Below are 24,680 nucleotides of genomic sequence, written 5' to 3'. Positions count from 1 at the left end.
TGATGTTATTGGTGCCATAATTACGACGTCATAATTCGACAGGGACAACGCTTAGTCTGATCAGTTTGAAATTTATTGAGCGTGATCTATGCAACAATTATATTCGAGGATATAAATTGATGATGTCATCACTCACGGGGACTGGCAGCTATATTGGATAAAAAATTTTTAAACGTTCAAAAACAGAAGCGTTGGCTCGCACCAAGTTGACTGTGCAGGGTAAGTAATCTATGAATACCATCTTGTTATAATAGAGCAAACGTATATGGTTATGCATGTGACGAAAACGTCTTCTTCTTCAAATAAAATTAACACCCTCTTAATTACCTTTAGACTGCTGAGACCCCTCAGACCTTTGACGACCCTTTAATTCCCTTAATACACTGAAGACCCTGAGGCTCAAGAAGACCCAAATGGCCCAAAGACCCAAAACACCCCAAAGACGTTAGGTCGCCTGCCAGTCAATTTTATTTTAAATTCATAATGGGGGCATAAATAATAAAAACTCCAAAAAAAAAACTCTTTTGGGGGATAAAACAAATATATATTTTTTGGGGGTTAAAAAAATATATATATTATTTTGCCTTAAACACTCCCAGGCACTCACTGATAACCTCTGAAAGTTTGACGAAGATCCGTTCAGCCATCTCTGAGAAAAATGGCAAGACACACACACACACACACACACACACACACACACACACACACACACACACACACACACACACACACACACACACACACACACACACACACACACACACACACACACACACACACACACACACACACACACACACACACACACCTCTTATATAGTAGACTAGCAGAAGTACCTGGCATTGCCAGGCGGGGAGGGGAGAAGAGGGGAGGGGGAGAGGTGGAGAAGAGGGGGAGAGGGGAGAAGAGGGGGGATGGGGAGGGTGAGGGATGGGAGGGGGGAGGGGGAGGGGTGGGAGCGGGGGGGAGGGGGGAGTGGGGGAGGGTGAGGGATGGGAGGGGGGAGGGTGAGGGATGGGAGGGGGAGGGTGAGGGATGGGAGGGGGGAGGGTGAGGGATGGGAGGGGGGAGGGTGAGGGATGGGAGGGGGGAGGGTGAGGGATGGGAGGGGGCGGGGAGAGGGGGGAGGGTGAGGATGGGAGGTGGAGGGGGGAGGGGAGGGTGATGGATGGGAGGGTGAGTGGGATGGGAGGGGGGAGGGGGGGGAGCGGGAGGGAGGAGGAGGGGAGGGGGGAGGGGAGGAGGGGAGGGGAGGAGGGGAGGGCAAAAGGGAGGGGGAGGGGAGGGGGGAGGGGGAGGGGAGGGGGGAGGGCGAAAGGGAGGGGGAGGAGGGGGAGGGCGAAAGGGAGGGGGAGGACGGAGGGGGAAAGGGGAGGGGGAAGGGGGAGGGCCAGTCAACAACGACGTTGCAGCTCTCATGGTCGGAGAGCAGCACAACAATCGCGACATCGTCCTGCATCTTCGAAAGAGCACGAAGCGGATTTTGGAGACTCACCGATCCTGTGACCCACGTCCTCCAGTACCGGCGTTGCCGGGCGGGGGAAGGGAGACCCGCACATTCCCAACCCGTACATTCGCCCTCTCGACTCAAGCTCGTATTCGATTCGTATTCGAAATCGAAAGGGGAAATCCTTCGTATTCGAATTCGTAAACACGAAATATGAATTAAAATTTAATTCATAATCGCACAAAATCGACACAAAACACGGTCGCATAAAGGTGAAAAAACGCAATGGCTTTTCGCCCTGAATTACGTGCAAACGTGTGAATTACGTGCAAACGTGTGATGTGTGACGGGATGGAACATCACGTGATCGCTCTGAGCGAATCAGCGAGCTGCTCGCACTGGCTGAGATTAGCGGGTACTTCGCTGAAATGCGCTGAGGTAAACATGAATAAAAAATATGGATCTCGTCAAATATGGTCTCAGCCATGTTCGTCCCAGGCTCAATGGCCATGTCTATGCCAAATATCAAGCACGTGAGCCTCTCCGTTTCGGAGTCTATCGGTAACATTACACACACACACACACAAACTGTGTTTTATATATATAGATGAATGAGCTGCATGGATGGACTTGCATAACCACCATAATGTTCAGAACAGAAATGCTGTTGGGACGAGCCTAATATGCCTTCTACAAGAGATGTAACACAACTGGATGCATTGCAGTAGAGTAGCAGTTTATTCACAGAATTTTAACCACTCTCCATAAGTTTTTAACGTTTATACTGTACACTGCCAGTCAATTAAACCATCATGTTTGTCTGTTAGTGACTGATTTCATCATTAGTAACTGCATATTTATTCTCACAAGAGATGTTGGTACCAAAACTTACTTTATTATGGGGATGGGGGGGGAGGGGGGGGGGGGTTGCCAGATGCCTTCTGCTGAAATGTCAGTGGGTAATTCAGGATAAGTAAATAACAAGGTGCATGACCTGCAGAAAAAAATAATTAACTTGTTCTTAACTGGTCAACGAATGTCACCGATTCGTGTCTCTCCCTAGTTATTCAATTCCTGCTATGATGGAGACCCACTGGTGGCAGGATCACCGATTCTGCAAAGACCTCAATCTACCATTGCCCTATTTTGCCCCAACTTCTCTGAACAATAAGTGATATCTCATGCAAGTCTCGTCACAACCTCCATATAAACCTCTTTCTACTAATAAGCAACGAATAGTCACCCACCCCAAACCTTCAATATATATTTTTTTTTCTGCAAGTGAGGCTTAAGGAAGAATAAAGTTGGACTGACACAATCAGCATGGGAATGAATTACTATAAAAGGAAAAGAGAGAAAGGGAAAACACAAACAGCAAGTAAGAGGGTTTGTTTAGGAAGAGTTAAAGGGGGGTAATAAAGATCATGAGTCTGGATTGGGGGGGGGGGGGGGTTGGCACAAGGCAGTGGTAATCTTCCTGCTTGAAGCCTTAGAGAAGAACAGGAAATAACGGTTTCTGGAAGGTGGTTAGACAGGACAGGACAGGAGAAGTGATGAACAAACAAATTGAAGTGTGCAGTCAGCCTAAATTTTGAAGTTTCACCAAGACGTGGTTACTGGAAGAATCCTCGAGTTGCTGAGGAAGGTCAGAGGACGAGAGCAGAGGGAGCAGACAGACCACCAAGGTGGTAAAAAATAAAAAGCCCACCGAACTGCCTTTAACCCCAGCTAAGTGCACACCCCTGGGTATACCCATCCATACAGAATGGGCATACCCTGGAGTACACTATCTAGACTTAATATAAAAGTAACGGACCACGTGCTTTGGCTTCATCATGGGAGATTCCAAGAATCTTGAGAGCTTTCGATTCCACAGAATCTAGGAGAGACAGACATAATGTTGGGGTACCAGCCTACAAGGAAGAGCAGTAAGTTACTCCATTGAGTTATGGACAAAGGCCCTGTAGACTGTGAGCAGTTCTGATTTTCGCGGGACAGACTTGGATCGACAATAGATGTGCCGGGCTTTGGAGGCCAGCTTTGATATATGGCCCAGGAAAGGTGATGGCTGATGGTGAGGGCTACATGTTCAAGCAACTGAACCTCTTCCAGTAGGAGACCATCAAAATGGATGAGTGAGTTAGTTTGATGATCATTTTGGAATGACTGGATGAAACGGTAAATTTTTCCAGGATTGAATGGCGAGTCCTAAATGGGGGAAACAGACTTGGAAAACACTCTCTGCTGGTGGAACACTTTCAATCACAGAAACATCTCACATTTTCACCCTGACTCTTTAGAACTCCTCAAATATTTCCACAATCAACCACTGGAGGAAGCATAGTCTCTTTAACATATCAGCCTCACCATCAGCTGTGATCTCTTCTGAATAGACCATTTACCAAAGCTGACCTCCAACCTGGTGCTCGTAGTTGGCTGACCTCCAAGCTGACCTACACGCTGCATATCCTCCATCCAGCCAACTCTTTAGTTTGGAAGCCTGAATGTCTCACGGCATACAGTAAAGCCTTTGTCCGTAGCTCAGTGGTGTACTGCTTTCCTTATTAGGCTTGTACTTCCACTTCACAGTTTTCAATTCTTACTCCCTGTGTTCTTTAATCATTCTAGATCACATGTTCTTCCAGTAACGGCCTCCTTGTAAAACTCCCAAATTTGAGGCTTACGGCTCAAACTCCACACCTTTGTTCTTCTTTTCTCAGTCTTTGTCAATAGCTCAAAGGTGTGCTGCTTTCCATATTAGGCTGGCACCCCCACTTCACAGCTTTTAAGTCTTAATCTTTCTGCTCTTTCATCCTTCAAGACCGCCATGTGTGCTCTTCTAGCAACCACCTCCTTATAAAACTCCAAAAATGCAGGCATACGGTCGATCTCCACTCCTTTGTTCTTCTCTTCTTCCCTCTTTCAAGCCCACTTTCCTTCAGGGTTTCAAAATTGGCATTGTGCAAACATATTTTTACCTTTTGTCACCTCGCTCTGACAAGAGCCTATATTTTATAAATAAAAATAGAAAAAAAATTGCTACGAGCACCAGGTTCAGTGAAAGTAAGCAAGACTACAAATTAATGTATGAAAACTTCTCGTCTTGCTAACCCTTGCATCTTGTCGTCACAGTACTTATAAACTCGAGTTGGCTGATTAAAAGTGGTCATTCCTAGTGTCTTGTTAATGCCAAAGCACCTAATGACATCACAAAAGAGCATGCCTGACCTTGGTTCATCATTCAGTGGCTAGCCACACCTCCTACAAGAAAAGGTAATTAAGCAGAAAAATATTTTAGAAGAAATGTGCAGCTGTAAGAGAAAAATTACCAAACATTGCCAATAAACACCACATGACAACATTAAATCCAGAATCTGATTCATCAAGTAAATTATACAGCCGAGATACTTGGCCTGCCAAAATATAAAATGGCCACTCATTGTATTACAATATAATTATTCGCTGCTTTTTAAATAATATTTAACAAAATGTGACTAAAATGTTGCATCAGAATATGCTCAATATAATCCGAACATCGTGTAATATTCTTTGGTAAGTGTTGACAACTAGATCCTATTAATGGATAAGAGGCCTACAAGTTTCAAACTAAAATAGCACTTGGCTAGTAAATGGTTAAGAGCATAAGATGGCTTGGTTCATGGTTGCAGAACGCAAAAAGGATCGCACACGAGTGAAAGGAGGAAAACGGAATCAATCGACCTCTCGCGGCTACAAATACCATCACAAAGCAAATGCACTGAAACCCGCCAGCACGACCGTGCAAATCAAGGCAAAGAAAACTGCCGAGAACTACAGCTTCATCTAGTCAGTACATTTTAAACATCTTATACTTGTTTCTTTAGTTAATTGTCCTATATTTCCTTGGACTATATCTTAAAGTATAGTAATGTGAATGTGATGTTTGAATGATTAAAGTGAATCAATAGCAACATGGTTTCAACCACTTGCATTCTCGTTTTTAATTTTAGATCATATTCTAGCCAGAAGGTGGCCCAAAAAAAGAAAACACTACATTGCTAACAAACTCAACAGCTATAGCCATTTGGGTGGGGTTAAGGTCAAGAAACGGTTTATATCAAAGTTAAAAAGTGGAAGCACAGAGTCGACGAGCGTGATTGCAGCCTCTATTGAATCAAGATCAAGTCATTATCAGCAACCAAGCCAGGAATGATTAGTATCAGTGGTGGTTCAAGTTGTAGTCTGGTTGAAGGTAGGTGCAAGACAAAAGAGTGTTGGACCAGATAACAAATCTTGAGGTGCTTTAGATGTGGAAACATAGGTTAAGACATCATCTACAGAGCTCGGTGCAGGGAGTTCTTGTGATGCAGAGACCTGTAGCATTTGTTCACATTCGACGACCTCGTCTGACGTTGCAGGAATAGCGAGCGCTGGATGAGTGGTGGATGGAAGAGTGGAGAGAGAATCAAAAGGGAGAGAGGCTGATTGGGGAAAATTAAACGCCACGGTGGTTTGATCCTGTCTGGCCTGTTGAGTCTCTCGACCGCCACTTGAATCTTGAAGGACAAATATCGCTGATTGGGTAATGGTGTCTGGTGTGGTAGCCTGATCTTCACGAGTTTCCACAAGCTGTTCCAAGGGGAAGACGGTCACAATCTGAATGGCCGGCTCAAGTTGGGCATTCGATGTCTGATCCTCGCTTCCGTTGCCAACGCTTAGCGGATCCGCATGCAAAAACGTAACCTCGTGCTCTTCTTCACCTTTCTCCTGTCTTTCATTACCTTGGCATCCTTCTGCTCCTTGAAGTCCCACGTGGCCACCTCCATTCCTATGTACATGCTCCATGTGGTATTTCAACTTATCTTTGCGTTTGAAGGCCGACGGGCAGATTGTGCATGCATGTGGTCGAGCATCAGAGTGTACAAGTTGATGTTTGGACAAAGACTTCCGGACACTAAAACGCTGGCCACAAATAGGGCAAGGGAAAGGTCTCTCACCTGGTAGGTAAAGGGAATGGTGGAAAAGATGAACAAAAATAAGACACGGTACAAATTTCATCCTTTCCACACATAAAACCGATAGGTTTCTGTTTAAGCTTTCAGCTTCAGGAGGTAAATTTTTCAAAAGTTTATCCATCTGCTGAATTAATCTGAAGAAAGAGCAATAATCTTACGGAAAAAGAAAAATGCAACACCAATCAATAATGTCTCACATTTTCATCTTGCCTCTTAAAAACATAGTTCGCACAGCCATGGAAGACTAAATTTCGTTTTTCAAGAATTTTTTTTTTTTTTTTCCAGTACTTGAATGTCACTGTCACTTGTACAGTACATAAATAAAATAGTCTAAGCTACTGCATTTCGTGAAAGAACAAATCAAGAGATGAATGTTTGCAGTACATTCGGGACGACAGACAATACATATAAACGTTATACAATGAAAGCATAAATTATTGTCCTGGAGCCAAAAAAAATTCCGCAATACAGGGGTTGAACTGGTCATTTGGAATCGCATGTGACGAAATGCTTTGGTGCTTGGCACCTCTCACGTGACTCCTCCTAAGTGCGCTTTCTCCCATGAACCCTGCATCTGTCTTCTCACAGACCCTGCGCATCTGGCTTTGTAAAACGACTCCTCCAAGAGCCAATCCCGGTAATTGATGTGATTCATCCACGAAGTATTAAAATAGCAAAGCTTTGACATTCTTCAAATTCTCTTCCTCTACCTTTAAAATCTGTCGGTGTGCATGCCAAGTAGTTCCTTCCTGCTGAATCGTGACTTCCTGTAAATACTTGCATAATATATGCTTGATGCTCTAGAACCCATTCCAGCTTGGCTTTGGTAAATCCCTTGAGGGGCGTTAAAATGGCAACATTCTCTTTCGGCATAATTAACAATTCCGACCAAGGTCGTGACAGATTATTTATATTTGCACAATTTTCTCACTTTCCCAGGACTGAAAAATGCTTTTTCATTTCTCCAGGAATTTCAAGGTGTTTCAAGGACTGTGAAAACGATGTTAAAGATTTACTCACAAGTGCAATATTATTATATAATTGCAATATTATTATGAGCCCATTCATTACAAGCGTCTAAAGCGAAACTCAAGGCCTGAAGGAAGTTATACAGTACCTTGCCAGAATAAAATGAACACCATTGATTGTACACCAAGTTAATTTTAACAATCTGCGATACGAACACAATCAAACTGACTATGTATATATTAGTATCTGGTGGCGGCCTTTGACATCATGCAGCGCTTGAACTGGTGAAGGCATCAACTAATTGACATTCTGAATGACAGACAGACATGCAGATCTTTCCAAATGAAGAAATTGTGTTGTAGTTCTTGGATATTACTTGGCAGAGGTCAGCTTTTCCACAGCTCCCAATCCATATTCTAGATTTGTTCAATAGCATTCTTGTCAGAATTATATGGTGCCCAGCAAAAAGTTGCAGCCCATGCGGTCTTCCAGGCATAGGTGGTAGGAGATGAATGGCATGTGGCACCATCTTCCTGCAGTAAATGTTTTCGTTTTTTGGGGGTTTTTTTTTCATGTTGAAGGCTCCAGCCACGGACTATATAGTCATCGAGGCCAGGCCTTAAATAAAAGATGTTTTATTTGTGGTTTAGGGTGGCGGAAGGACCCAATTCTCTATGTAAATGTGTATTGCATTGTGCCCCCTGGTGGAAGGGGGTATTACAAGTCGTAAATCAAAAAAGTAGGGGAATTAACCCATCTGAAAGGATGGGCTCTTGGTTAGTTCAAATAATTAATAACAAACAGGTAAAAATCAGCAATACAAAATCCATGCCTACTGTGTTCAATACATGCATACCTGAGTGTGTACGCAAATGAACATCCAAGCTGGACTTTCCTTTGAATAACTTCTTACACACAGAGCATTCGTGCATTGTTGGTTGGTACCTGCGAGATAGACCTCAATTGTGCAAGCCATTTGGAAATAAGCCTTCTTTAACAGCTACAGTCCCTATTGTGGGGCCTTAATCCTAAGGCTGCAGGTTCACAGCCAGCTTTCCCTTGTTTAGACCATTCCAGAATACCTATGGGAGCAATGCCATTTTTCGATTCATATGCGATTGAGATTACATGAGGAAATGCAAGTAAAATATGCTACCAACTGAGCTTTACACCAAACTTAACTGCTTCTTTATAATAAAGCATCATTGTTTAATGAATGTGAATGAATGTTTGAATGTTTTTAATTTTAATGAATGTTTCCCCCTGTACTGTCTTTCCCTCGCGGTCCCCCTGTGCTGTGTTCCTGGATGTCTTTTTGTTGAATGTGTTTTAATGAATGTTTCTCCCTGTGCTGTCTTTCCCTCGTGGTCCCCCTGTGCTGTGTTCCTGGATGTCTTTTTGTTGAATGTGTTTTAATGAATGTTTCCCCCTGTGCTGTCTTTCCCTCGCGGTCCCCCTGTGCTGTGTTCCTGGATGTCTTTTTGTTGAATGTGTTTTAATGAATGTTTCCCCCTGTGCTGTCTTTCCCTCGCGGTCCCCCTGTACTGTGTTCCTGGATGTCTTTTTGTTGAATGTGTTTTAATGAATGTTTCCCTCTGTACTGTCTCCCTCGCGGTCCCCTTGTACTGTGTTCCTGGATGTCTTTTTGTTGAATGTGTTTTAATGAATGTTTCCCCCTCTACTGTCTTTCCCTCGCGGTCCCCCTGTGCTGTGTTCCTGGATGTCTTTTTGTTGAATGTGTTTTAATGAACGTTTCCCCCTGTACTGTCTTTCCCTCGTGGTCCCCCTGTGCTGTCTTTCCCTCGTGGTTGTCAGCTCTTTCACGAGCCTCGATTCAGTATTTTTAAAAATAAAAAAAATTCATAATGGTGGCAATTTCCTGCAGACTGTACCTCTGCCAGACCTTCTCACCAAGATGTACGCTGCGATGGTGGATACTCAAATGATCTTGCCGTCCAAAACATTTTCCACACGTCTCGCACATGTGACTTTTTTCCCCTACGGCAAATTAATATCAAAGGTGAATGGGGGAAAAAAATGAAATGCATCTTTATCAAAGTATACCCAAATAAGACCTCAGAAGGTCGGCTGCAATTAACATATGGCTAGAGTTATTCAAAAAGCCAAGAGAAAAGTTTCTGCACACTTGCACTCGCATTGACCGACTCATGTTGAGTAACTTGACTAACCGCCATGGCAAGCAAGAAGAAGCCGGTATATATACCAGGCATTAATCTTTAGGGTTAATGCCTGGTATAAACCAGCAAGTGAAAGCTTTCAAAATGATTTTTTTGCTGAATTTTTTTTTTTTTTTTTTGTATACTGAATCGAGGCTCGTGAAAGAGCTAACATTTATTTCACAAACAAATCAACCAGACAAACAAAATATATAAAAAGAGGGAGCAGAAGACAAGATGGGGAGAGAAGGGGAAGCACACAAACACAACATTTGAGAGCAGGGAGAAGTGTGGGAGGGAGAGGGCTTGGGGGGAGGAGGCGTGGGAAGGGGGGGGGGGCAAAAGCGGACCAAGGACTTCCAGGACAGAAGTTGGTATTTCAAAAAAAAAAAAAAAATTTGGGATTTTGGGTGAAATTAGCGGGGGTAGAAAAGATCAAGGTTTTGGATGGGGGAAGATAAGAGATGGTGGTGAACAGCTGTTTTAAAGACCTGGAGGGTGGAGTGGGATTGAAGAGAGTGAGGGAGTTTGTTCCAGAGGCGGGAGAAAAGAGGAATGAAGGAGTGAAGGTGAGCAGAAAGTCTTGATTTTGGCAGTTTAACCATAAGAGGGTTGCAGGCAGATCTTGTGCGACCTGTAGGAATATTTGGGGGACAGAGCCCAGAGAGAGCTGGGGGGGGGCAAGGCCAGAGAGGAGTCGGTAGAAGACGGAAAGACCACCAACCTGCCTGCGGTGAGTGAGTGAAAGGCCCTTGGAGTTAGCTTCATCGCGGGAGATTCCAATGATTCTGAACGCTTTGGTTTCAACAGCGTGAAGACGAGCTAGGTGTGAGGCAGGAGCACCAGACCAGAGGGGAGGGGAGAGCAGTGTTCCATAGAGCTGCGGATGAAAGCCTTGTAAGTGGTGAGGAACTCAGGTGTACCCAGGAAGGACTTCGCACGACGGAGGATGCCCAGTCGGCGACTGGCTTTGGAGGCCAGATTTGAAATGTGGTTTTCCCAGGAAAGATCATGGCAGATAGTGAGACCCAAAAGCTTGAGTGACGGAACTTCTTGGAGAGGATTATTCAGAAAGTGGATGGGAGGGTTGTCCAGTCGGTCTTTTCGGAGAGACATCGTAAGAGTGTGATATTTGTCAGGATTGAAAGACATGTTCCACTTGTTTGCCCAGTCTGTGATTTTGTCCAGGTCTGCAGAGAGTGAGGAGTCTGCAGACTGCCGATCTGAGGGATGAGGAATGGAGCGACAGAGAGTATAGTCGTCAGCAAAGAGATAGAGAGGATTTTCAAGAGAGTCAGAGAGATCATTGATGAAGACCAGAAAAAGCACAGGGCCCAGAACACTGCCTTGGGGAACTCCAGCCTGAACAGGAAGAGGAGATGAGAGAAACCCATTCAGGGCCACACGTTGACTCCGACTAGAGAGGAAGTCCGCCAGCCATGCGTGGAGATTTCCATGGATACCAAAGGAGGAGAGTTTGGTGAGCAGAGCGGGGTGCCAGACCGTATCGAAGGCACGTGAAATGTCAAGGGAGACAGCTCTAATTTCCTGTTTGGCGTTGAGGACCTCCATCCATTGTTGAGAAAGCAGAAGCAGCATGTCCAGTGTAGAGTGACCAGGTCTGAAACCAAATTGATGGTCAGAGATCAAGCCATTGGAGAAGAGGAAAGATTTCATCTCTGAAGCAATGATGGATTCCATGACTTTGCTGATAATTGGGAGAAGGCTGATTGATCTGTAAATTGGTCCATGCACCAATTTGAAACAGGCAATCCCTCAAGTAAATACTCCATGTGTAAATAATAGGAGCATTCAGGAAGTTTGTAGTCAGAGCAGCTATTAAAGTTTTTTTGGTTAGGATGCCTCAACCAATTCATCCCGATTAGTTGTGTTGATTTGTAAACTGTCTTTTGTTTACGTTTCGAGGACTTGTATTAAATAGTGTCAACGTGAGGCAGTTCACGAGAGTTTTTTTTAAATGGCGAGGATTGAAATCGAAGCAATGATTGTGGTCCCTCCATTAAAAAAGGTCGACTCCAAAGGAAATCAATGGGGACATAGTAGCAACATTAAGAGATTATGCAATTTCATACACCAATGTAAAAACAAGAGGGTGAATTGCTTTGCAATACATGTCCCCTACTGGTCCCAATGAATGTTCTTATTCCAAGCACTCAGCAATTGTGAGCCATAAACAGTCGGACAAATTGTTTTCGGTATGCAAAGCTACAGAATAAGTTGCGGTTTCTGTGACTTATCATAATAAAGCCATGCACCAAGTTTCAGGTCAATATGTTAAAGGGTAAAGGGGAAAAGTCTGGAAAACCACAGGTGGAACAGACAGACAAACTGACGGACAGACAGACGGAGTGCAAACCCATAGTTTCCTCTGGTGAAACCGGTAGGGGAGTAATAAAAAATATATAATTTACAAGCTGAATGTATGCAAGGGAGAACCAGCACTGAGGATGAGCCATTGAGCCATGGTCAGGATGCTATAAGGTCACCACACCAGGAAAGGTTGATGCAGTGCACAACATTTTGATACACAACAGAAAAATCAACAGTCGGGCACATAACTGAGACATTGGGCATTAGCAATGGGTCGGTGCACTCCATACTCACTGAAACATTGGTTATGAACATATTTCAACAAGATGGATACACGTAATGTTTACTGCTGATCAGAATAGAGCTCAAATCGACATTTCTGGGGAACTTCTTGAGCAGACTCCATCTCATCCAAACAACTTTATTAGCAGCACTATATGAATTGTTACAGCATCATTTTGTTGTGTTCCAGGCAGCTTAAGGAATGTGCATGATACTGAGGGTCGTGTTTGTGGTAACATAAGGAGGATCAAAGTTAACTAAGCATGTGTACAACCTCTTGTAAACATCCCCCGAGCATGCCGGGTTACAGCTCTGTAGAGCAGATGAAAAACGAGGCAGAAAGCAAAGGGATTCTGCCAAGCAGGGAGAAAGGGAGGCGGAGCTATGATCGTCTCGTGGAAGGAGGTGGGGCCCTTTGCCTGGAGGGGTGGAGGGTTGTCAAGGGAGACGAGGGAGGAGCCAGGAGCTCTTGGTTCAGTGCTAAGAGAAGCGGGAACAGTCCTGTGAGGGAACTGCATGAGATCTGAGGAGAGCTTGTTTGTTGTGAGAACTGTGGAGTGCTGAGGAGAATTGAGAGGTGGAGAGCTTTAAGGAGGTCGTTCTGCTAAATGGGGAACTTTAAGTTTTTATCTTCTTTTTTAAAAATCTTTTATCTTAGATAAAATTAGTTTTTATCTTTTATCTTAAGAACATCTTCCCCCCTCCCTCATCCCCCTTGCCTGTTGATCGTCCTGTTCGTCTCATCACCTCTTCGTCGTCCTGCTGTCTCATCACCTCATAGCCTGCTCAGTGTCCACCCACCACCCCTCCTCCTCTGCTGCTGAGTCACACCTGGTTTTGTCCCTCACCCTGTCTGTGCTTCTGACTTGAGAGAGGCGCCTTATATTTTATAGGATTTATTTTACCCTCCTTGTTTACCTCATTGTATATAGTTGTTATTGAATTCATTTTCTATGGTTGTGGTTTGGGAAGAAAGCCGTTTGGTTTTATTAAAAGCTTTAAGGCCCTCGTGATTCTCCACAGCCTCCGCGCGCCAGCATTCGGAACGCCTTGGAGATAAAGCCCGTTTCATTCTAATCCATTCAGGGTTGACCGGCCCGTGCACAAGACACACACACAATATTTTTTTTTTTTTTTTTTTTACAACGAACCAGAGTGGATATTCTCGTGTTTGGTGAGGTGGTCTTGTCGAAGAAACCGCTTTGAGCAATGCCTGCAGCTGTACCTCCGCTCCACTTGGTGAACTCGCATGTGTAACCTGCAGCACAATAAAATGTGCACACGAATTAGCACAGATTACTAAACAAAGTTGTTACTGTACATACACAATAATTTCTTCACAAAAAAACAGATCTTACAATTTGTTACAGTTTTAAATCGGCATTGATTTCATCTTCAATTAGGGATGAAATAACTGCAATGAATGACATCCACATCTTCAATCTGATGCATCTAACTTGCAGCGTTACGTACGACTACTGCAATCACTTTAACGGCCACAATTATTCCCATCTTTTTGGTTGGCTGGGGAACGTTTTTGGCCCAAGTCTTTCAGGAACTAATTGGCAAGGTCCGACGTTGAATGTTAGATGGCAGGAATTTGGTATTTCTCTAGATATGCTGGCGATAATGCGCCGACTCAGCAAAAAAAGACACCGTAGGGACTTTAACGTCCACAAACTTATGCTAGCAGATGAGACAACCAGCTTGACGTCTATCCGAGGGACAGCACACTGTGATGCACAACGCACTACCTGTAAAGCACCAATCCATGAGTTTATAGTCAGTTCAATATAGACAGGACCCAGAATAGACAGCTCAAAGATAAATGCACTTACCTCTGCACCATGATCACAGTGATACTTGAGGAGTGCTTCAAGTTTGACCTGAACCATTCTATTACGTTTCTGATAAATTTATAACCAACCTTTATGAACATTAAAAACACCATACTTGTGATCATTTTCAAGGTATTGACTATACTCCAGCTTTGTGCAGTAATCCTTGTGTCAACTTCTTTAGGATGTATACTTCAACTGCATGAGCAGGTGCACAGGACTCTAAGTCAATTTCCCTGGGCACTCATGTGGTAGAATAAAGCAGTGAACAACACCACCTAAAAAGGTATTTTAAACAGCATCACGGTATTTTAAACCAATTTCAATGGTTGCTAGGAGACAGGGCAGCAATCATAAGACTTTAAACAAACAAATAAAATACCTATTTTGGGGAGTAGCCCTCCCATACCACCACACACTTAGACTCCCTTTGACACCAATTTTTCTAATGCCGTGAACAAACTTTGGTACATCATGGATGACGAAAGTAGTGATCAAGTTTCATCAAAAGTGTGTGTAGTTTCAGAGAAGAAAGCAAATACTTTTTTTTTTTGAGGGGGGGGGGGGGCGTCAAACATGGATCCACTTTGACCCCTGGTAGACCCCATTAGATCCAGATTTTTTTTAATGCCGTGAACAAACTTGAGTTGCGACACACCAAATATCATTTTAGCCAAGTTTGGTCGCAATCCATCAGCATTTTCGGAGAAGTAAGTGTTTACAGACTGACGGACGGACGAGGCGCCACCCACCAAGCTACCAGGAACTACGTTCCAGATGAGCTAGAAAGAATCACCGCACTGTGGTCACAACCTGTGACAAAATCCGATCACGGGCTAATTGGGAAATGCGCATTTAAAACACTTAAAAGATGAGCAGCGCAATTGGGACACACACATTTAATGCACTTTTAAAAATTACCTCGACACCTCACCATGCGTTCTGACGGGCTATAATTAAACATTACTATTATTCGACATACGATTAGATTTTTATTATGCCTCCATCTACCAAGTCGCCGGAGGCATTACGTTTCCGGGTTGTCTGTCCGGCTGTCCGTGTGTGCATCGGTCCATGATAGGTTTTTGTTCCTGCAATAACTTGATAATGGCTGAAGGGATCAAAGCCAAACTTGGTACAGGTATGTATAATGAGGTAAAGATGAACCGATTAGATTCTGGTGTCACGAGTTCAAATGAGAGGTCATGTTAGGTAAAAGTCCTGTTACCACGATAACGTGTGAACCAGTGATGGGATTTTAACCAAAGTTGGTAGAAGTATGTATTATGATGCAAAGATGAACCAATTTGATTTTGTGGTCAAGAGGTCAAAGTCTCTAAGAGGTTTATAACTTGAGAACGGCTGAAGGAATTCAAGTCAAACTTGGTGCAGGTATGAAAAATGATGCAACGATGAACTGTTTAGATTTTTGGGTCAAGAGGTCAAATATCATGTAGTTACAAGTATTTTGTTACCACAATAACTTAGGGATCGAAGTGAAACTTGGTACAGGTACAGTCGTGGCCAAAAATATTGTCACTTGCACTTTTTTCAAATACCTCACAATTTTCTCAAAAATAAGTTGAAATTGACAAAAGTATTTTTATTTCACTCCACAATTCTTTATTTTACTGTCAATATTAAATAACCTTTGTTTTTTTATTCAGAACTCAATATATCCTTTTAAATCAGAAAATAAAAAGAAATGGCAATGACAAAATTATTGACACCATAGACTTCATATTTGGAAGCAAAATAAGTGTATCATATGCCAGAGCCAGCATAAAATGCCTTTGGACAAAATAACTGCGGTGAAGCGCTTCCTATAGCCATGAATGAGCTTCCTACACCTCTCTACTGGCAGTTTGGCCCACTCTTCTTGTGCAAACTGCTCCAGTTCTCCCAGATTTTAAGAGTAACTTCTCCCAACTGCTGTTTTCAGATCTCCCCACAGGTGTCCAATGGGATTTAGATCTGGACTCATTGCTGGTAAATTCAGAACAGTCGTGTTTTGTCTTGAACCATTCCTGGGTAATTTTTGAAGTGTGTTTGGGGTCATTGCCCTGCTGCAAGACCCATGACCTTCGACGGATACCCAGCTTTCTGACAAGCGGTTAAACATTGCGCTCCAAAATGCCTCGGTATTCTCCTGATTTCATGATGTCATGCACACATTCAATGCACCCAGTGCCAGAGGCAGCACAGTAACCCCAAAACATCACTGAACCTCCTCCATGTTTTACTGTAGGGAAGGTGCTCTTTTCTTTGAAGGCTTCATTTTGTTTTCTGTAAACATAGAGATGATGTGCTTTACCAAAAAAACTCTAATTTCGTGTCATCTGTGCACAGGACATTCTCCCAGTAGGATTTTGGCTCGTTTAGGTGTGTTTTGGAAAACTCCAGTCGGGCTTTCTTAGCAGTTGGGTCCTCCTGGGTCTCCTACTATAGAAACCACTTTTGTCGAGTTGGTGACGGATGGTGCAAGTTGAATCTGTCGTACCTTGTGTCTGAAGACAACAACACAACAACAACATGCATTTTAACGGCCATTTTTCCTGCTAGAGCGGGGGTTAGCCTTGCGGTCCCCATGACAATCTTCTCCATTTTGCCCGATTTTCTGCATCTCTCCTTGTTAACCCCCTTGCCCGCATTTCTTCTTCCACCATCTTTAGCCAAGTCTTTCTCGGTCTTCCCCGTCTTCTACTTCCTTCCACATTCATTTCCATCACTCTTCTCAACCAGTCACTTTCATCCTTCCTCAACACATGACCAAACCATCTCAACCTGTTCCTCCTCACAGCATCCATCACAGGCTCTATTCCCATCATGTTTCGCAATTCATCATTTGTCTTCCTCTCTCTCAACGATACTCCGCACATCCACCGAACCATTCGCATTTCCACTCTTTCCAGCCTTCGTTGCTGCTCTACGTTCATTACCCATGTCTCGCTCCCATAAATCATAACACTTCTCACACATGCAGCATACACCTTTCCCTTCAGCTTCAACGACACTCCCCTCCTCATCAGCATGCCACTGTTCCCGAAACTTCTTCCATGCACATCTCACTCGTGCAACCGTTGCCGAGTCTGATCCACCTTCTCCATTCAACATGTCTCCGAGGTAGCAAAATGTTTTCACAACATTTTGTGTCTGAAGGTCAGCTTGAATCTGTTTGGCAGTTGATCGAGGTGCTTTCTCTACCATTCGAACAATCCTTCGCTGCAATCTTCGATCAGGTTTTCTCTTGCGGCCACATCCAGAGAGGTTGGCTGCAGTGCCATGGGCCTTAAACTTCCTGATAACATTGTGTATGGTGGACACAGGAACATCTCTGGAGATGGACTTGTCGCCTTGAGATTGTCCATGCTTGGCTACAATCTCGTGTCTGACCTCATCAGACAATTCTCTGGTTTTCTTTCTTTTCTCCATGCTCATTGTGGTACACACAGTGACACAAAACAGCAGAATGACTCCTTTTATCTTCTCAAACTGGATGAATGAGTGATTTTTATATTGCAGGCACCTGCAACTCACCACAGGTAAGTTCAATTCCAAAGTAAAGGAGAATCACCTGCTTCAAATCTATTTATTTCGAACAACTTATAAAAGGTGCCACTAATATTGTCCGGGCCATTTTAGGATTTCTGTGTGGAATAAGCTAAAGTTTAGTAAATGTTTTCACCTTTTTTTGTTTTGTTCCACTGCAAACTAAAGAAATACATATGTGGATACCAAAATATATTTTAATTTCAACAATTTTCTGGAAGAAATGGTGCATTATTTGAAAAAAGTGCAAGGGTGCCAATATTTTTGGCCACGACTGCATGTATAATTATGCAAAGATGAACTGATTAGATTTTCGAGTCAAGAGGTTATGTTGTGTTTTCACCCCTGTCTGTCTGTCGTTGAACAAAATATCTCAAAATGTTGTGGACGGATTCGGACGAAATTTGGCAGAGATGTAGTGTATGTGACAAGGACAAAATGATTAGATTTTGATATCCGGATCCAGTTAGTATAATTTTTTTTAAAGTGATTCTTCACCATTGATTGATAGGGCCAAAAACAATATATAGCAGAATATCTCAAAACGTTATGGACGGATTTAGATAAAACTTGGTGGACAAGTTGGTTGTGTGACAAGGAAAAATACATTCAATTTTGGTAAAGATCTGAATATGGATTTGAATACTAGTTTTATTTAATTTGTAAGTGATTCTTCACCATTGAGGGATGGGGCGATAACCGATACATAGCAGGATATCTCAAAAGGTTATGGATGAGTTATGACTAAACTTGCGGAAGAGTTGGTTCGGTGACAAGAACAAGCAGATTAGATTTTGGTTCAGGTCCGAATCCAGATCCAGCCTATCAGTGGGATACAAAACATAAACTGTACAGCCTGGCGGAGGTATGCTCTCTACCGAGTGCCGTTCGAGTTTTTCCTCAATTCGAATCAAACTAACAAAAATATAGGGATTCGAGAAATAGCTTGTTAATAAAACTATCGAGCGGCGGCCGTGGTTATGACACACAACACACACACCTCCTTTTGCCAGTACATGCAAAAGGTATTTATGATTTATAACGGTATCTAGATCCCACACCACCACCTCTAGTAAGACTACCACCTCTTGCAGAATTACGTGACCCCCTCCCCTCACAAAAATGTGAAGCACTGAACAGGCAGGCAGACAGGAGAATGATGATAGGTGACTCAGAGGGTTGTGATAGAAGTTGATATTAAGTATAACACATGACAGAAGTTGTACCGGTAGGTGCTGCTGTGCCTGAAACGTTGCCCACACTCACTGCAGAGATGTGGTTTGTCTCCACTGTGGATACGAAGGTGCTCGGTTAGCGTCGTCCTGCCATAAAAGCATGGTGGAATCGATATCACATTTCGATAATTACACATTGATATTATCCTGTTATTAATTGACAAAGAATAATTATGCACGAGCACAAGTTCATTCGAGTCAGTATTGAAATTGGTCAACACAGTTTCATTAATTCGCACTCAACTATAACGCAGAGTTATTGAATATACATGATACTGTTCATGAAAAGTGTTTTTGAAAATGCGAATTTCTGTATTTTGTTACGACGTAATAACCAAGGATTACTGCTTATGAAAATGAAGCTTTAACCACTACCTCTCCCGCATGGCTTTCCCGCAAACAGGGCAGATCCACCTCCTGTCACCACCATGTGTGCAGCGGACATGGCGTCGAAGATTGCCAGAATCGTTGAAGCTCCGGCCACAAATGTGGCATGGGAATGGGCCTAAGGCACGATAATCCAAAGCATGGAACATTACATTTCATGTCAAATATAAACGTGTTCTCAGCAAATTACAGTAATGATGGACGAGCGTGTTCCATGTCAGGAGAAAATATGCTTAGTATTAATTACCTCTTAGAATAACAGTATATTTGCTTAATTTTAAAACCTACAAAGGCAACTCAAGGTTCTTCTTCCACCATCTTTAGCCAAGTCTTTCTTGGTCTTCCCCATCCTCTACTGGACAATAGAGTGGACAATTCCCCATCCAAAGTGGACAATGGAGCTTGTCTCCATTGTCCACTTTTTATGCCTCTGCTGAAGAAGTCGCTGAGGTATGTTTTTGGGTTGTCCGTGCAGCTGTCTGTGATAGGTTTTCGTTATCGCGATAACTTAATGGCTGAAGAGATCCAAGTCAAACTTGGTACAAGTTTGTAGAATGATGTCAAGATAAACTGATTAGATTATGGGGTCAGGAGGTCAAAGGTCAGAGGTCCCATGAGGTAAAAAGTCTGTTACTGTGCTATCTTGTGAACAAGTGATGAGATTTTGATCACACTTGGTACAAGCAGGGACGTCGAGAGGGGGAGGAAGACCCTCTCGTGAGCAGGCCGTCGGTGCTCCTATAGTTGGCGGTGAATGCTCCGGAAGCATTGACGGAAAGAACAGCAATTATATGTGGGAAAATTGCATGCTTGGTCAGGGTCGCCCAGATAGCTCAGATGGCAGAGCACTGGTACTGTTCACCAGAGGACCTGCATTTGATTTCTGGTCTGGGCGTGTAATTTTTGCACATGTCAATTAGTTATAATCCTGTTCATTAATGGAGGTTAAAGAATCCCACAGGGTTTTTCACAAAGAATAGGCATAGGTAACTCGTCTCTACAACACAGGCCAACTAACAAGTTCCTGTCACATTCAGTCAACTGTCAGGCCTGGCCAGCCAGTTAGTGAAAGACTTCCAAAGTTAAAAACTTTTCCCTCAGCTGACCCACATCATGCACCTGATCCCACAAGAAGGTGGGATTAATTAGGACATAAGACATAGTTTACATACCTTGTCCCACATAAACCTTGAAGCACCCACAACATAAACTTTGGCCAAAAATACGCAAGCTTGTCTCCATTGTACAATGCCATAAAATTGCCATACAATTGCCATAAAAAGGGGGGAAAAAACCCATTCTCATCCAAACATTAGACCATGCCGTATACCGAGATGTGCTTTCTCCTGGTGTTTGAGTCTTGTAAAGCGGGAGCGAAACGATTGCCCGCATTGTGTACAAGCATATGGAGTGTGTGTCGTGTGTAGAACCTCGTGCTCAATCAGGTGTGCACGCCGCTGGAATGACTTTCCGCACACCTGCACACCCAAAATGCATAAACAAATACCTTTTGTTTCACAAAAAGATCATAAAAGCTATACACCTACAAAACACTACAGGCACATCATGCACCTGTATCGTCATATTCATGGAACTTAATGCTTCACTCAAAAGCACACGCAGCAAGTACACCATCCAGAGACGATACATCAATGAGAATACAGATTCATATAAAGTAAATAAAGAGCAAACAGGTGTTATACCTTGCAAGTCCAAGAACAACGTTCCTGACTTCTTCCTTGCCGTTGACCCTTGCGAACCTCAACAACCCGATCCGACACCGACCCAGGGTCCTGTTGATTCCCTACACATTTTGGATTTCTTCTTCTTTTCTTATTTCCCACCTCAACTGTATTGGATTTAAATCCAGATAACACTGTGTCACATCCCTCCATCTGACCATCTTTGGCACCTTGTCCCACTTCCATTTCACCGCTGTGTCGATTGCACGCTTGTCTCGTGCTCTGACACCTGGCCGATTGCACATGGGCCGTCGTGATGGATAATTTGTTACCAGAGTCAGGCCCATAGCGAGGAGGTGGTCCAGGCCACTGGCGGAGAGGAATATCATCCGTCGACGAGGACGACGCGTGCATCTGTGCGACATGATTTTCAAGTGACTTGCGGTACACAAAAGCTCTCCCGCAAACCTGACACCGCCAACGGATCTCTGACAATTTCGAATGTAGATCCTTTGCAGACTCATTCGAAGGCTCACCTCGTCCTTCGCCACAGCTCCCTTGCCCATGCGCATCGTCTCTCTCACCACCAATATTTTTAGCATCTTGTATTTCATCCTCTTGCTTTATAATCATTCCATCGCCCTCCTCCAATCCTTCCTCAATAATAACCTCCTTAAGTACGTCTTGGCTACTGCCGAGGTGTTTTTCTTCTACGGTGCTCTCCATACTTTCTAAAAATGTCCAGCCCCCACCATCTCCAACTCCTTGGTCATATCCAAACCCTCCACTAACTGCTGACATGCCCAGGCGACCTGCCAAGGTCAAAGCTTGACCGACCACACCTTCATCTTGGACCTCCCCAGTATAAACAAGGTCCAACAAACCACCTAAAGCCGCTGCCTGCCCGTCGCACGACTTCTCTCGTAGCCCAGTGAGTGCGGCCATTCCAACGTCCTCAGAGCTTGGTTCATGCGACGCCATCGTCGTTGCAGCTTCACAATCATCGCTACCATTGCGATAACCTTGTGCACCCATGATCACATCCTGCAGACTCACCGTCACCTGGGCAGGATGGGCCGTCAGGTAAGAGCCCAGAACAGGGCAAGCCGCTGCCAGAACTGCACGGTGTGCTGGAAAGGCTTTGACGTGTCCATTGGAGTCTTCGGACACCAAGGACCCGGTTACTAGTGTGACGTCACAGTGGTGGCCCGCACCTCTCCTGTCAGAGTCCAACCACTCGAGAAGACGGCCACCCCATGCACCAAGTGCTGCAACTCGGTCTGGATCTTTATCTGCCAAGGTCTCCTCTCCTTGCCATCCCTCTGCCATCAGTCTCAAACACGCTTGTGGAAGCTTTCAGTCACACACATTTTAATTCATCAGAGAAATTATTATAATTTAGGGATTTCACGATTACTTGGTTAATCTCGCACCCCGGGTCGAGTCACACCAAATCGAGACTCCGAAGCGCTAAAATTAATATTCAGATTAAAAAAAACAAATTCAAGCATATTTTAAAAAACCTTCCCAAAGAGATCGCCGCGCAACTCATTGAGAGCATGTAAACATACCAACCAAGCGTTTAAATCCACAACACGGACCCTCAACGCCCCCACATCGGGGGTGCAGCGACTTACAACCTAAACCTGGACTCAAAACTGCATCACAGAAATTCATTCCCACAAACCCAAACTTGTGAATCTGAAGAGAAAAAAATACTCAAACGGATCTCTGCTGAGGTAAAAAAAAAAAAAATCCACTGGATGCACCAAATATCAGATCTTCAAATCAATCGAAAAACCCCTTCAAAGATCCCCATGCGGAAGTAACCGATGAGCCGCCAATTCGAAAATGCCGATTCGATGGTGCTTCTGCAATTATCGCCAATGGAAAACTTGTTATTTCTATTCTACCAAGAGTTTGATATTCGGCATGGCTTTGCTTATCGCCGAACACTTTACAGATATCAATAAATATGCAGCAGTTAAATTCAGAAAGAACCCAAAAAGGGATGAAGGGACGAGTCGAGCGAATAAAGTGTTCATATACATCTCCGTGCGAAACGCTTCTGCAAACGGCAGGAAGACAATAGTAATAATTAGCACAGCACACTTAAGTCATAATTATAACATTTGCTTCACAACCATTTCGCTTTCACTTCGCAATAACACATTGTTTTGCAAAATATTATTGACTTCCTCCTTCCACGACCTCACCCATAATATTCCTCGATTTATAAACGCATAATCAAATTGATGCATAATCAAGATATGAAGAAAAACAGGATTTATGTTTAATACAGTGCTGCATTGATTTTATATGGGACACGTAGCCGTTAATTAAAAAATAATTGTTTAAATTTCAATAAAGCCAGTGTACTTCCGTTCTGCCAAGTATAAAGTCTAATTTTCTCATTTCATTTTCAAGTCTGGTTTTGGTTGAACAGTTAAGGTGGCTTAAGATTTTCGGGTCTTCAGTTTGAGCTCCTTCCGTACCATTAAATAACAACAACAAGGGATGTGTTCAGTTACCAAGCAGCGAGCTATCGCTTGCCAAGCCAGCCGTTCCCTATCAACGGTTTTGAATGGAGTGCTTAAGCCACTTCGCGATGCTCTACAAGAAATTGGTAACTGAACACACTCCTGATGGGTTAACTCAGAATGTCATCCTTCCGAGGTCGGTTAAATGTGGACCAGCTGGTGATCCGTCCAGGATTGTTTCCCCTAACCAAGGAAAAACTGCCTTGGCAGCCTTCTGCCTCTGAAGACGCAAAAGTCCTTCCTTTCCTTTCGCTCTTACTAATTAAGATCTTACTTATTAATCTTGTGTGTGTGTGTGTGTGTGTGTGTGTGTGTGTGTGTGTGTGTGTGTGTGTGTGTGTGTGTGTGTGTGTGTGTGTGTGTTTTTTTTTGTGTGTGTGGAGGGGGGATGTGTGTGTGGAGGGGGGATGTGTGTGTGTGTGTGTGTGTGTGTGTGTGTGTGTGTGTGTGTGTGTGTGTGTGTGTATATTGGGGGGAGGATGTGCGTATTGGGGGGAGGATGTGCGTTTGTGTGGATATGTGTGTGTGTGTGTGGGGGGGGGGGGGGGGGAGGTGTTTGTGTGTGTGTGTGTGTCGGGGTTGTATCCAAGGGGGTTGTGTCAAAGCATATCCAATGAAAGGGGTTGTATCAAAAGTGGGGTTGTATCAAAAGTGGGGTTGTATGAAAGCGGGAAGGCGGAGTTAACTGGTCATCACTGCCAGCAGTTAGAAAGTGGCAGTTCTAGTTAATCTTACTTTTACTTATAAGACGTGTCATTTCGCTGATGGAAATACGAATTTTTACTGCGTTGGCTAATCTATGGAGCAAGAACAACAAGACCGATAGTCTAACAATGGCGTAGTTCATACTTGAGGTTTGTTTGATACTTTAGTTGAAGAGGATAGTATGACGTGGGTGGGAATACCAGTTAGCACTGACGGACTTTGGGGGAAGGGAAGGCAGGGCAATGCCCCTCCTTAATTTTTTTCATTAGTTTACAATTAAAATAAAAACATCCCGTATTTAAACGGGAGTAACAGTAATGAACGTAAACTGTATTTGTGATTTAACGTACACTGTAACTACACTAACAAACAGTAATTTTGAAATTCAGACCTAGTAACATTATTATTTTAAGCCCTTGCTCCCCCCCCCCCCCCCCCCCCCCACTGCCCAAAGAGAGAAGTCAAACTAAGTCTATGCCAGCTAGCAAATAATGTAAGTATTAAAAAAAAATTGAGTTCAGGCATGGACAGCCGATTCGTGAAT

At 43.6% G+C, this 24,680-nt stretch overlaps 1 protein-coding gene and 1 long non-coding RNA gene across 6 annotated transcripts in view; one reads left to right on the top strand and one right to left on the bottom strand.

The window, feature by feature from the left end:
• The window catches only part of LOC137414550 (uncharacterized), a 15,383-nt gene extending 10,234 nt beyond the window's left edge, over nt 1–5,149 (top strand). The window contains exon 3 of the long non-coding RNA XR_010981912.2: nt 5,116–5,149. This is a non-coding gene — a long non-coding RNA (uncharacterized LOC137414550). The remainder of the gene's footprint in view (nt 1–5,115) is intronic.
• Nucleotides 2,167–22,742, bottom strand: LOC137414549 (uncharacterized). 5 transcript variants are annotated; one of them, XM_068100058.2, is made up of 9 exons: nt 22,463–22,742; nt 20,913–22,244; nt 20,540–20,687; nt 19,198–19,327; nt 18,814–18,909; nt 13,352–13,458; nt 9,303–9,408; nt 8,267–8,355; nt 2,167–6,423 (listed from the first exon to the last, which is right to left on the bottom strand). In XM_068100058.2, exons 2-9 carry the CDS (start codon nt 22,218–22,220, stop codon nt 5,657–5,659), a joined length of 2,751 nt encoding a protein of 916 aa, XP_067956159.2. In that variant the 5' UTR covers nt 22,221–22,244; nt 22,463–22,742; the 3' UTR covers nt 2,167–5,656. The 5 variants fall into 5 exon arrangements, with proteins under 5 accessions (XP_067956159.2, XP_067956162.2, XP_067956160.2 ...); XM_068100061.2 differs by lacking the exon at nt 9,303–9,408 and having other exon boundaries at nt 20,913–22,742; XM_068100062.2 differs by lacking the exon at nt 8,267–8,355 and having other exon boundaries at nt 6,303–6,423; nt 20,913–22,742.
• Between the last annotated feature and the right edge of the window lie 1,938 nt (nt 22,743–24,680).

Source organism: Myxine glutinosa, chromosome 1 (assembly GCF_964187855.1).
Source record: "Myxine glutinosa chromosome 1, kmMyxGlut1.1, whole genome shotgun sequence".
Taxonomy (NCBI): domain Eukaryota; kingdom Metazoa; phylum Chordata; class Myxini; order Myxiniformes; family Myxinidae; genus Myxine; species Myxine glutinosa.
This window is presented reverse-complemented; position numbering and strand designations above follow the sequence as displayed.

Coding starts and splice junctions, on each gene's coding strand:
- LOC137414549 (XM_068100058.2), bottom strand. CDS start 22,220: ATGGCAGAGGGATGGCAAGGAGAGGAGACCTTGGCAGATAAAGATCCA. Junction 9,409..13,351: donor ACACGAGAATATCCACTCTG/GTTCGTTGTAAA, acceptor AATTTGCCGTAG/GGGAAAAAAGTCACATGTGC. Junction 8,356..9,302: donor GGTGAGAAGGTCTGGCAGAG/GTACAGTCTGCA, acceptor TCTATCTCGCAG/GTACCAACCAACAATGCACG.